The 13,208-nt window shown below is 31.1% G+C and overlaps 1 protein-coding gene across 3 annotated transcripts; it reads left to right on the top strand.

The window, feature by feature from the left end:
- Positions 1–530: 530 nt before the first annotated feature.
- On the top strand, positions 531–12,825 carry LOC103569248 (putative mediator of RNA polymerase II transcription subunit 24). 3 transcript variants are annotated; one of them, XM_008546453.2, is made up of 6 exons: positions 531–1,016; positions 1,320–1,587; positions 10,354–10,610; positions 10,828–10,891; positions 10,984–11,232; positions 11,452–12,825. In XM_008546453.2, exons 2-6 carry the CDS (start codon positions 1,381–1,383, stop codon positions 11,965–11,967), a joined length of 1,293 nt encoding a protein of 430 aa, XP_008544675.1. In that variant the 5' UTR covers positions 531–1,016; positions 1,320–1,380; the 3' UTR covers positions 11,968–12,825. The 3 variants fall into 3 exon arrangements, with proteins under 3 accessions (XP_008544675.1, XP_008544676.1, XP_008544677.1); XM_008546454.2 differs by having other exon boundaries at positions 531–1,026; XM_008546455.2 differs by lacking the exon at positions 531–1,016 and adding an exon at positions 1,025–1,060.
- The last annotated feature ends 383 nt before the right edge of the window (positions 12,826–13,208 follow it).

Raw genomic sequence — 13,208 nt, 5'->3', positions numbered from 1 at the left:
ATACTGTAGCAAATAAAATTCAAAGGCGTCGATTCTTCGCTGAGAAATCTAAAGTAAAGCAAAGCAGAAACGGAGCAGCTAAAGTTGAACCGTAAATAATATTCATTAGTGTCTACCACGGGGTGCAATGGACACTATTATATTTATCCATGAGCCCTACAATCCATCTACCTTTGGCATCTCTCTTACAGGGCACACAGACACAAAGTGCATCACATCATCCTTCTACTGGGACAACAAAAGCTCGGCTAGAAAGGAGGGGATCCATGTATTTGTATTTGTATTGTAACAAAAAGGAGCGACACGGAACAAGGACGCCCCCGCGATTGACAATCCTGCGACTGGGACCTGGACACACCATCGAATCCACGTCCATGGGTAAGGATACGACACCATACACTAGTACGCGGTCGCGCATAACGCGGGTTCCCTTTCCCCGGCGACACCGGACGTGGGCTGGTCGCTGGTGTAAGACAGAGAGGAAGAGACCCGACAAGAAAAATTATACTCCAGAGGTAGAGGCTCGAAGAGTGGAGGCAGACACACGAGTACACAGTACACTACACACTATTCACTCAGTCTTGCTTGCGCTGGTCTACAAGTCGCTTCGTATGTCATATCATAAATATTTATCATCATAATTATAATTATTATTGTTATTGTTATTATGCATAAAAATTTTTAAATTCAATCCGCACGCTTGTGGTGTCTGTTAACGGCATAATTCAACTCCATAAATATTTTAATCGCTACTTAACACAACTAGTAGTTTTCAAAATTAAATAATCGCGGGAGTTTAAAAACATTATCCATTCACGTATAAGTCTAATTAGTGGGACATTAGTAATATCGATGACTGTACTTACATTGTGAATTGCAGTGGTGACTCGCTAGTGTGACTCGTTTCGAAATACTTCTGAATTACGCATACTGTCAATGATTTAAATAAAAAGTTAAAAAAAAAAAACCCGCGACTGCACACGGACTTAAGTTGCATTATTTCGAGCCCGAGCAAGGTGAGTGAAGGTGTGGTTTTTTTCGAGTAATTTAATCGACACACGTGCGTCGACCTTTTTTTTTTTATTAATTTTTATTCATATGCTGTCTCATTTGCATGCTGTCTGTTATTTGTTTTATTATTTTTTTTTCTTCTTAAGCTTTGTATCGAGTTTATTTTTAAAACACGAGACGATATGATTTATGCGGCGTCTAATATGCGGATATCTCTCCTCGGAGTATTTATAATATAGATAATAATAATTGTTGTTGTATGGAGATGATAATAAAATTATCGTGTGTGTGTTCTGTTATGAATGCAGATAGGAGTACTCGAGTACCGGGTATTGGAGTATAAGGATAAGAGGGAGTCAGATAAGAGGGATGCTGAAACACGTGTCGATATCACCCTGGAGAGGAAGATGCGACAGTGTCAGCCTGGCCTCCAGCAATGGGGATAACAGTAGCTGCGGAAGCGGAAGTCCAACCCCTAGTCATACTCCACCACCCTCACGTGCCTCATCTTGCGCATCTCTGATTCCACTTACGGCGCTATCAACTTTTTCACCTGCTGATAATGCCCCGCAACAAGTAAGTCCTCTTTGTTTTTATCTACACTATTTTATCAGCAACACATATTTGGTATCAGTGTCGCTGAAATTTAATCACTTGACACAATAGAGGGAAATTGCAATAGCGTATTTATTACGAAATAATCAACGTTTTTATTTATCACAATTATTTTAAAATTATTTTTTACTGACCTTTCAATTGAGTCCCATGGGCGTAATGTTTTACGCCAATTCAACGTTTTTTGTCGCCCACATTCGCCGTGGGAAGACCAACTGTTGATCTCCTTATGTACATACACTTGTACATATATTTATACATATACATATATATATATATATATATGTAGTTAATACAGACACTGTATCACCAGATCAGTAAAAAAATTAAATGAAGCCAGAACAGACTACATCGCGTTGGTGGTTTTCGTTAACTTGTATCTTAACATATGTGGTACCATAACGCAATCATTTCATTTTTACTTTCAAAAAAAATTACATGTTTTTTTTATTATTATTGACGTACAAAATTTTAATTATTGGTAATTAATAATTGGTACTCATTATTTATGATATTAGTCAGATCTATTTATTTTGCGTACGATAATAACATATTATATATTTTTGCGGCTAGATGAGTCAGTTGTGGTCTTTTGGTTGACAAGTAAGATATTTTTAAAAAATGAAATCATATATTTTAATTAATCAATGTTATTTTTAAAATTTAAAAAAAAAAAAACATTTTTTATTAATTTAAATGAATCATTTTTTTTTTAATTGGAACATTTTTTTTCCACTGGGAGAAAAATTTATTTTTTTAGAGCCTAAAACTTTTTTTTTTTTTGAGTCAAAAGATTTTCTCAGGGTGAAATATAGTATTCTTCATATATATATATATATATATAAGAATCACATTTTTTGGATTCAATATTTATTTAAAGAAAGACTTTTATCAATAAAATATACGAGTATAATCCTGAAAGCATGAAAATTAAGTTTACCTCATAAATATGATAAAATAAATTTCCTAGTCACAACAATTAAATACAATCATTTAAAAGTAAACAATAAAATTTATAAAATCGGCTTATAATTATTTTCCAACAAAACAAATATTTATATCCGTTAGTAACACAACAGTAAATGTCCATAATAATTGAAGTGTAAAAATAATTGCAAGTATACACATATATTTATAAGAATAGATTAGTAGGAAAAAAAGAAAATATTGACATTTATAAACAAAGAGATTTTCTTGTCACGTCGCTTCCTCATGCAATTACTGGGCTCGGGACTTCCGCGGGTTGTTCAGCCGTCCACTCTTGACTTCCGGTCCTGGATGGATTGGCCGTCCTCTGATCGGTGTTATGCCTCTGCCTCTGCTTCTACTTCTCTACTTGTGGCTCTATCTCTCCCTCTCTCTCTCTTTTCTGATGGACTACTACGGTCTTTAGTGTGGTATGCACCGAGAATTACTACATAATACTACGTAGTGGAGTAGTTTGATCGTTCCCAGCTGTTGGACTCAGTCCACAGTCTATAGTACTCTCGAGGCCGCACATCCTGGCTGCCGACTACTGCCTACAGACTACGGACGTTGTAATGATGGTAGTGGTGATGATGGTGATGGTGTGGCCAGATGAGTCCTATCCGTATTTGCTGGGTACTCAATATGCTATTCTATCCCATGTTCCTGCTAAACTGATGCCAACTGATGGCTGACGCGCGTGCGGGCGCCAATGTTACGTCCAATCGAGACATCACTTGATTCGAGTACCAAGATCCAGTTTCTCTTTTGTTTATTTCCTTTTCCTCCATCCCACTTATTCACATACTTGCTCTCCACATACTTTTATCATCTCACTACGCAGTCTTCAATCGGTCCCCATCCCGTACCATCAATATCCACCCCCCTTCAATGTAGTACCACATTTTTACGGTATCTCTGTCGTCGATTTTTTAATAACACTTAAATAATAAGTATGCATATTAATCGATAATTCCACGTACCGTAAATACATCTTATTTCCTTAATTAAATATTTTGCAATTACTGTAACGTAATATCGCTCAATTTATATTCACATTCTTTCGTGCATTATTATAATTTCATATTTATTATACAAATTTTATTTTATAATTATAATTTAAAATTTATTCAAATTTAAAATTCACTGTCACGCAGAAAAAAAAAAGGAAAAACTTTTTCTTTAAATCGCTTAATTTTGTGAAATAGTATTTGGTACAAAAGAGAAAAATCTACCTGCTTCCTCTGGCTGCGGCCGGAATTTATATTCAAAATCATGGATAGCCGATTTTATAACGTGGTATTAAAGTGCAAGAAATGGCAAAAAAATCAAATTATTGCAGAAATGAAATTCTAATAAACAATCTAATGCAATTGTAGGTCAATTTACCGAGTTATTTATGCTAAAAAGTCTAATTTAATCTTTAAAATAACTCTTTTCCGGTCACATATTCATACCTACGGAAACTCGATAGCTTTCCAAGTACGCGACCACCGAGTTGGTTATTTTTCATCAGTCTACTATTACTTTTGATTACAATCCCATTGAATCATCACTCAAATCATCGTTAATTTAATAGCCGCCCATTAATAACTAGTTAAAACCAAAACTCAAACGTAAACGTGATAATTATAAATGAACTTTAAGAAAATCTCAGCGGGCTGAACAAAAAACCCCGATGGAATCCTATATAATAAATAAAGTCATACTTAAACAATCAGCACTTAATTGGTTTCTCTTCCCGTGAAGCTAATCGACTCAGAAGACCCTAAGTTACATTCCAAGGAGGCCCAAGTAAAGCGTATTAAATTTTCCAAGCCTTAGATTCAATATTCTCTGAGATTTACAGCTCAAAAAATAACTTTCCAAAATTAATATTAATATAAACCAATAAATTATCTCTTTGAATTGCAAATACTCTTCCAGGAGCCGGACCCGGACCCGGACCTTCAGGGCCTAAATCTGTTTTTCGTGCAAATTTCGCGATTCGTTCCACTCGAAGGCCTCCAAAAAAATCTATAAAACAAAATTCCATGAATCACCGCAAAAAATATATATATTAAAGATTAAACAAAGGTTTCTTTAGGACGCATCCTGCCCTCACTGAGCACGTGCCTCAATCGTCACCCGGTGAAAATATGAAACCAAACCGAGCCCAAGCACAAGCCAAGACCTTTTGGCTAAAAAACCATAAGACTTTTGTCAAAAAATACTTAGCCAGTATATGTATGAAACTAAAGAGAATATGGACTTGAGTAGAGTGGAGTGGAGTGGAGTGGAGTGGAGGAGGAGACTGCAGAGGAAATGACAGCTGTTGATCAAAGAGTTTCGCCGATCTCTTTTACTTTTAATATACACTATACACCCTTACAGTGTATCTGTTTTGTACAGTGCCCATGTAGACTATTATTATGTGGGCATGGGCGTAAAACAAATAATTGTTATGTGGACAAGTATAAATATTACACGCTCTTACTCTAGATCATTTTAAACAAACGGATATGGGTTTAGCTTTTATTAATTGCTCCTTCCTCTGTCCACTTACTCTGCTCACATCAATCCATTTTGAGACGGACTTTTTAAATGTTTCATATATATATATATATATATGTATATATATATATAAATTGCTATGTAACATAAGCGTATATGATGTTGATTGTTTTAAACGAGAGAATAACCGATGGCGCGACACCGTGGCACGTTATATATATGTTACTTTCATATAATATATATATAGATATATGAGGATGTTTAATGCTAGCACGCGTATGTACGTACGAATGAATGAGCATCCGGTAAAATTCTTGACGGGCTTTGTTAGCACACGACACAACATACGGGCCCTTAAAAATATTCATTTTTTACTTTTACGGTCCTTGACTTTTTTAGAAATTTTTTATGAGAAAATCTGCCTTGCATCTGCCGATTCGGGTGATTGTTTCAGCTTTTTTTGGTCTTGGTTTTTTTGGGGAAGGTGGGCTTGATGGAAAAAAGGCTGAGGATGGGTGGGGATAAGGATGAGGATGGAGAAGTACGAGGAAAATGTGAATATGAAGATGACGACGGTCGTTTAACCTGGTTGATCTCACTTGACCAAGTGTCAATAAGTCGGGTATTAAAGTTGTGTAAAGATTGCCCTTGAATCGGGGATTGCTCTCGATCTCGGGAATTAATGTTAGAAATAAAACTAGTAATGTAATGATAATGATAAAATAAGTCAAGTATCCAGAGGTTCTCGCTGGTATTTCTACTGATTTATATATTTTTTTTTATTTTTAAATTCATTTTTTTATTTAAATATTTATTCTAAGACTTTTATCAGAAATTTCAAATAAAATTTTTTATCAAAATTCTGAAATGAAAATTTTTTTTTTTTAATTTTTAAATTACGATTTTAGTTTAAAATTTTTCTTACAAAAAAAAATAATAAATTTTAAATTGTAATTATAAATAATAATTATCTAATTTAAATTTAAAAGAATCCTATTAAAATAAGGAAATAACTTTCTATTTAAAATATATAATATCATCTTCAGTCAAGTGTAACAGGAATGAAATTGTTGAAATGAGAACCTTTAGATTGCGTGATTGGATACTGACTTTTTTTTGTTCCCTTTTTTAAAAAAATTTTTTACCTCACCTTCAGCAATTCATCTTCCTCTTGAACGAGTCAAAGACTTGGGCTTAGTTGTAAAGATATGTAAAGTCTTTTGATGAAACCGAGAAACCAGTAACCACTATTTTTGTTATTATTGTTATTGTTGTTGTTGTTGTTATTGCACAAGGTCATTATTAAATTAGATAATGAAAACCGCACAGTGCGTCTGCACTTATTGTGATGGTATGAAAATAAAGTTACCAAAAAACCATAGGAATTTACCAAAAATAAAGTTCAAACAAAGAATTAAAAATAAATAAAATAAGCAGGAATGAGGCGTGCCGTTATCATTGTGATAAGGATAATAAAGTTTGAGTTTGATGGACATGTCATTGACCGTAATTTTAAAAAGTGCCTGAGTAATGCATCTGCTCCTGCGGGTTTTTCACGCAATTGCCGGCATTGGCTACTGCTCTCTATACATGATACAGAATGTACACTGACAGGAAACCTTGAAACCAGATGGCCGTGTATCGCAATAAAAATTTAACTAACAGTCCCGGAGCTTGAGAGATGCATTGCAAAAAAATTTTGCGGAATATTATATGGAGCAAATTAAAACGGGAGACCAACAGTTCAGTCACTCTCATATGTTGTCTTTTAATGTCACAAGAATTTTTTTATTTTAATTAATCAATAATTCAAAAATTTTTAATTCGGAGTAAATTTCACTCTGAGGATTTTCTACTCCGGATTTAATTCGCGTTCACTGAAAATTTTTTACAGTGCATATATTTTAAATCGATATTTATAAATAAAAAAATAAAACTTGATAGAAAATTGTTATATTTTTCATTGATATGTTGTAAATTTATATGAAAACATGATAACTCCTAAGCTACGCATCTCATTGACTCAATTTGTCTATAATCATCTTGAGGTCACTTTAGATCAAACCTCTATCTCTAATTATTAAAAAACGATTTACTGACTGCAAGTCGATATAAAATTTCTATAAAATCCCCAGCATGAAACTCCGTCTCCAATAAAATTAAATTTCACCTAAAAATCTTGAGATTCCAGATCAAATTTGAATAATGAAGGGAAATTATGTAAACTGTGCCGTGTGACAGCTCGCAAAGTTTCATTAAAAAATAAAATTGCTGACGAAAGAAAACAAAACTCGGTTCGCACGAGCTCTTCATATCACCGGCACTCTACTAAGCCCAAAGAGAAAGACGCGACTTAATTAAAGAATTGAGAGTTGCGACCCGCGACCCGGCTGACAACTCGGATTTCTTTTTCCCTTTTCATTAATTATCAGCCGCACGGTAACCGCAAGAAAATAAAAATATAAAACTCGTCTTAATCATCAGTCACTATTTTATTCCGTGCGAAATATTTTATTATTATTACTGCTGTGCATACTTGTACTTACACTACATTACACTCAATACAATACACCATAGACTTTGTAACTTTCAGAGAGAGAAAGAGAGTGACATAAAAAAATAAATTTCCCAGTTTTAAATCTCCCAGGCTCTCTCGTGAATTTACCTCTTATTGTTCGTCTTCAATACATCTCCATATATATATATATATATACACATATATATCTATATATACATAATAATAAACATGTCGCTGTTATTATTTTTATTCTTTATATAAATAACGTGAAAGCGAGCATCTTATTTATAAAAGTCATTAAAATTTCTTTGCATTAAAAAAAAATTAAAATAATTTACTCCAAGATTTGAAAGTGATAAAAATTTATAAATTTAATCTCCGCATGGCAAATCTTATCATTGTCACTAATATATATTTTTTTCCACTGTAATTACATACAGAGATTCGTATTGTGCTTACTTGTAATGATGCTCTAGCTCGACTTGTGTGTCACTAGAATTGTTATCATCATTATTATTATTTATTATCATCACAAGACATCGGATACTTTATTTTATCTTTGACAATTGTCGTGCACAATTTGCTTTTTTTTAATGACGATAAAATTAACGCATCAGGTTGCTATTATCTAATTAAATTAAGTATTTTAGTATGTAGTTATACATACATATATATGTGGAAAATAAAAATGAGAACGTCGGCATTCACACGGACTAATTTATTTAGTAGTAATTTTTTTTTATTTTTTTTTTTTTAAATTAATTTTGTGGAGTAGAGTACGTAGTTTAGTGTCGCAAGTTGTGTCGTATCGTGTAAGATTTTTATTGTACATATGTAGGCACATATTTATGTATATATGTAACACGCAATAGAAATAAAAAACGCGGACTCGTGGAATCGAGGATACGGACGCGGACACTGACAATTTGGTATAATAAATAATTGTCTTATTTACTTAAAATATATTTTTTTATATTTTGTATTTGTCAATCCGGAAGACGTTGTTAATGTACTTTATGTTTTGTAATGTAATAATTGTTATGAAAAATAATATAAATATATATGTGGGTTTTTCAATTGTTTTAAACCCACATCCGCGTTTCAATTGATTTTAAGACAGTACTCTAACGGTTTTAAATACTTGGCTTTTTTTATTATCTTTCATCATTCCAGAATTAACTACAGACAGTGTTTATACACATTAATTATCATTATTATTATTTATTAGTCATTGTTTTTAATTAATTAATAGGAATGATAAAATTTCTTTTGAATTTTAAAATTATATGAAAACTATTAAATTTACATAAAAAGTCACTCATATATTTTTTGTAGAGAATTAAATTTCCTACAAATTCATTATGAGCCATTTTTACCGTATCTGCAATATTTCGATTGTAATTTGAGTTGTAAGAGAAAAATTTCACTTTAGAAAAAAATTTTTAACTTTAATGCAGTCATGTTAAATATATGAATTAAGTATATATTTAATTGAATCAGTGAACAGGAAATTTAATTTCCTTCAGCTTTTTAGTAAAAAATGACCTACAATTAAAAACAAAAAAATTACCGTTTGGTAAAATAGTTTTTTAGTGAAAAATAAAATTTATAAATAAATTTGTTTATTAATTTAGTAAACAAGTCCCGTAAAAATAAAACGTAAAAAATCTATTTACACAATTTGTATAAATAGAAAAAAATGAGAGCCATAAAACGTAAACGTGTTATTTTTAAAAAGCCCTGCGCTTAAGATAAACTGTAGTCTAATGGTGTAGATTAAGACTTTTTTTTTAAAACCAATAACAGAAGGTCGGGATCCAGATGAACATTTACGTCAACTCTGATGACGAAGGGTCAAAGGGAGTAGTAGTAAAGTAGAGAACTAAACAGAGAACCAGGAGCTGGATACGGCTCCAAGTTGATATCCGTCCACACGTGCTACTCTTAAGCACGTGCTACTCCTCTCTTGTTGTAGTATTATTATAACATCGCCCTCTTCATCCATTTCTTCGGTTATATTTTATTCTATATACAAATACAGTACTACTCTTGCACCGTTACCATTCGTATTCCTATTTCCATTTTTACTTGCACGTTACCCGCTAACGTTAAATAAAAGTAGGGGGAGTAGGCAAGACCGGTAAAATTTTTTTACATTTAAAATTGTCGAGGGAAGAGGGTATGGAAATTTTTTTTTAAAATTTACGTAGAGGGACATGAAGACCATGGGGCAATTTGAACCACCCAAAATTGGTTAAGAAAATTTTTTAATTTTAAATTAAGCCCGCGAATTTTTTTTCTTAGAGGGTCCCCATTTCATCCCATATTTGGAATTTTTTTTTGACAGCTCCGTTTTACTCTTCTTACATATGCACTAGTTTAAAAATTTAAGCTACTATATTATTATATAAATATATACTGTTTACCATCATACCCTCAGTGCACTCTTCTTTCTCTTTTCTTCTTCTCTTCTCCTTTAAACAAAACTCCCATATCCATATCCACATCCACATCCACATCCACATCCACATCACTCGTTTCCGTTTTTATTTTTATCCCAACACTATATATTTCAAATCTTTATGACTTTAATACTTTACTACTTTCCTTTTCCTGAACCCATATTCATATTAATTGACACAAATAATATTTCATTGAGCGGAAATAAAATATTAAATTTACTCTTAACTTTATTAGTTAAAGGAATGTGATTTAAATGAAAATTAAATTATTTATTTATTCTGTTGCAGACGACAATAAAAGTGTATGCTAATTGTCTAAGACCAGATATAGAATACAAAACACTGTCAATAACATACGAAACAACATGTCACGAAGTCGTGGAAAATTTATTAAATAAATACCGAATGAGACACCGGGACCCGAGGCTCTTTTACATGACTATGGAAGTCACTGTCAGACGGGCTAATGTAAGGACTATTTTACCCCTAGATGAAGATGCTAGACCTGCTGTACTTCAATCCTGTCATCCACGTGGTGATTCAAGGTAATTTTTTTCTTTGCTGCTACAACTCAGCTCATAATTATTTTAATTAAATAAAAATGTGTCATTGTGTTACGAAAACTTTAAACTCTCATAATAAAATGGAATATTATAATCAAGGAAAATAATTATAATTATATTTTAATACTTATAATTGAGCTTGAAAAAAAATATTTAAATTCTTTAATAATTTATGACTAAAAAATTTAATTATTTACAGATTTTCATTACAAACACGTCGTGGTGGATTAGTGAAAATATATGACAGCGCATTAATGTCCGGAGTAAGTATTTAGCCATTCAAAAAAAAAAAAAAAATGAACCAGCAATTAAAAAATTTTGAATTAAAAAATTAATTGATTTATTTTTTTCGCAGTCAAAATACAAAAGTCTACTGATATCCGAGCGGACGACAGTGGACGAGTTGATTCAAATGCTGCTGAATTGCTACAACTCAACCGAGCGAGTCGAGCAATTTTCCCTGTACGAAGTCTGCGAAGGCGAAGAGTACCAGCGCAAGTTGCATCCCGATGACTCTCCGCTCAAAGTCACCCAGAAGTGGACGAGTATCGACAGACACCTTCGTATCCGCAGGAATCCGGACTACGACCCACATAGGAGAAAGGTAAACATCGAATAAAAAATAATAATGACAATAAACATTTAATTTATTGTCTACGACCGCAATAAATTTATAAATTAACCAGACAACGACTCCATACTTCACTTGTAGACATTTAAATTGCTGATTTTATCCTGACTCATCATAATCAATTGTATCGAATTAATATTAATGTTAATATTAACTACTTATATATTCATATATTTATTTTTATGTTTTTAGAGTATGTGGGCATCTGATTCAACGATAAGTGCAGCACTATCGCGGCTACATCTTCAGAATAAAATTCATTTGTCACAACAAAATTTGTCTTCTGATAAATCCAAAACTCATGATAATTTAAATAACAATAATAATAATAATAATAATAATACTAGTAATAATAATAGTAGTAATAATAGCAGCAATAATAATAGTAATAACAATAGTAGCAATTCAAATCCAAGTTTGTCTGCGTCATCACACTGCCTGCTACTGCGTCAGCGAGCCAAATGTAAAGTAAATAACAACAATAGACATAATCATAATCATAATTACCCGAATAATGTCACTGTCAGTAAAAGTAACAGTTCCATGAGTACGAGTACGAGTACGAGTGAGGAATGTGGAAGAAATCCACTCACTCGTACTACCAAAATGTCTAATTTATTACCGCAGAGTTTGCCCTCGACACCGCTGACGTCAAAACATCTCGGGGCATCCCGGTTCTCAAATTATGAAAATTTTTTTTATATATAATTTATCAAGTTATTATTGCCTGTAAAGTATTTATTTATTTAATGATTATGATTATAGTGATTGTTGATTTTAAATTACCAGTTTATTATATTTTTTTTTTTTATTTTTTATTTTTTTTGAAGAAGAAGTTATTGGTGAATATTTTTGATAAAATATTCGTTTAATGAATGAGAGATAAATTTGTAATTATTTATATATTTTTAAATAATTATTAAAAGGTGTCCAATTTGGATAGATTATTTATTAAATTTATAATTATCAAGCTTTTATTTTTGTAGAAAATATATCTAGCCTTCAAAAAAAAAAATTTTTTTATTTTTATTGAAATTAAAAATTTATTAATTAATTATTTAATTTATTAATTAATTTACTGATAGCACAGAAGTAATTTTGATATTTTTTTAATTTAAGCAAAATGTTTAAATAATTTGATTGCCCGCGAAATTCAAATCTCAAATAAAATAAAGTGAAAATTTTTTAAGTCGTCAGTAATTATAATAATTATTACTTCTGTACTTACATTATATATTTATTAATCAGGCTAGATATATTTAAAATATAGTGAGTGTACTATTGATAAATATTTAATTGTAAACCGATACAAAGAAAAGCTATGTCGCTAGTTTGTAAGTTTTTTTTTATAAACAATATTGTACCAAAGGTAGTTTTTATATGGCATCTATATTATATTTTATTAATTAATTTATCAATTAATTAATAATATTATTTTTATGTATTTAAATATCATATGAAAAGTATATCACGCGTTTTTTAAATTTATTAATTAAATAAGCGGTAATTGCTTATTCTTGTGTAAAATTTCGCTTGTATATAAAGCACGAATGCCCGGTCAGTTTCAATTAATTCATTATTTATTAACTAAATTGTTTTTTTAAATTTATAAAATTCAAATAAAAAATTTTTTCAATCCAAATTTCGTTTTTTTTTCTTATAATTGTTAATTGTCTGTTAACTTAAGTTTTATATCCTTAATTTTCTTATATTCCTAAATTAATATATAATTTTCAAACCAAATAATATAAATAATCATTCGAAATATGTTTAAAATAACATAATTTTAAATAAAGCGCCTTTTAAAACACGCAGGAGAATTTAAAATTTAATTTTTCAATTAAACTAAATAAATATTTGTATAAATATGAAATAAATAAACGAAAACCATCATAACAATTTCGTATTTACTTAATAATTAACTAAAAAATAAGAAAAAAATTATTTTT

Source organism: Microplitis demolitor, chromosome 5, assembly GCF_026212275.2.
Source record: "Microplitis demolitor isolate Queensland-Clemson2020A chromosome 5, iyMicDemo2.1a, whole genome shotgun sequence".
In the NCBI taxonomy this organism is placed as follows: domain Eukaryota; kingdom Metazoa; phylum Arthropoda; class Insecta; order Hymenoptera; family Braconidae; genus Microplitis; species Microplitis demolitor.
The sequence above is the reverse complement of the archived record's forward strand: the minus strand, read 5'-3'. Positions and strand labels throughout refer to the sequence as shown.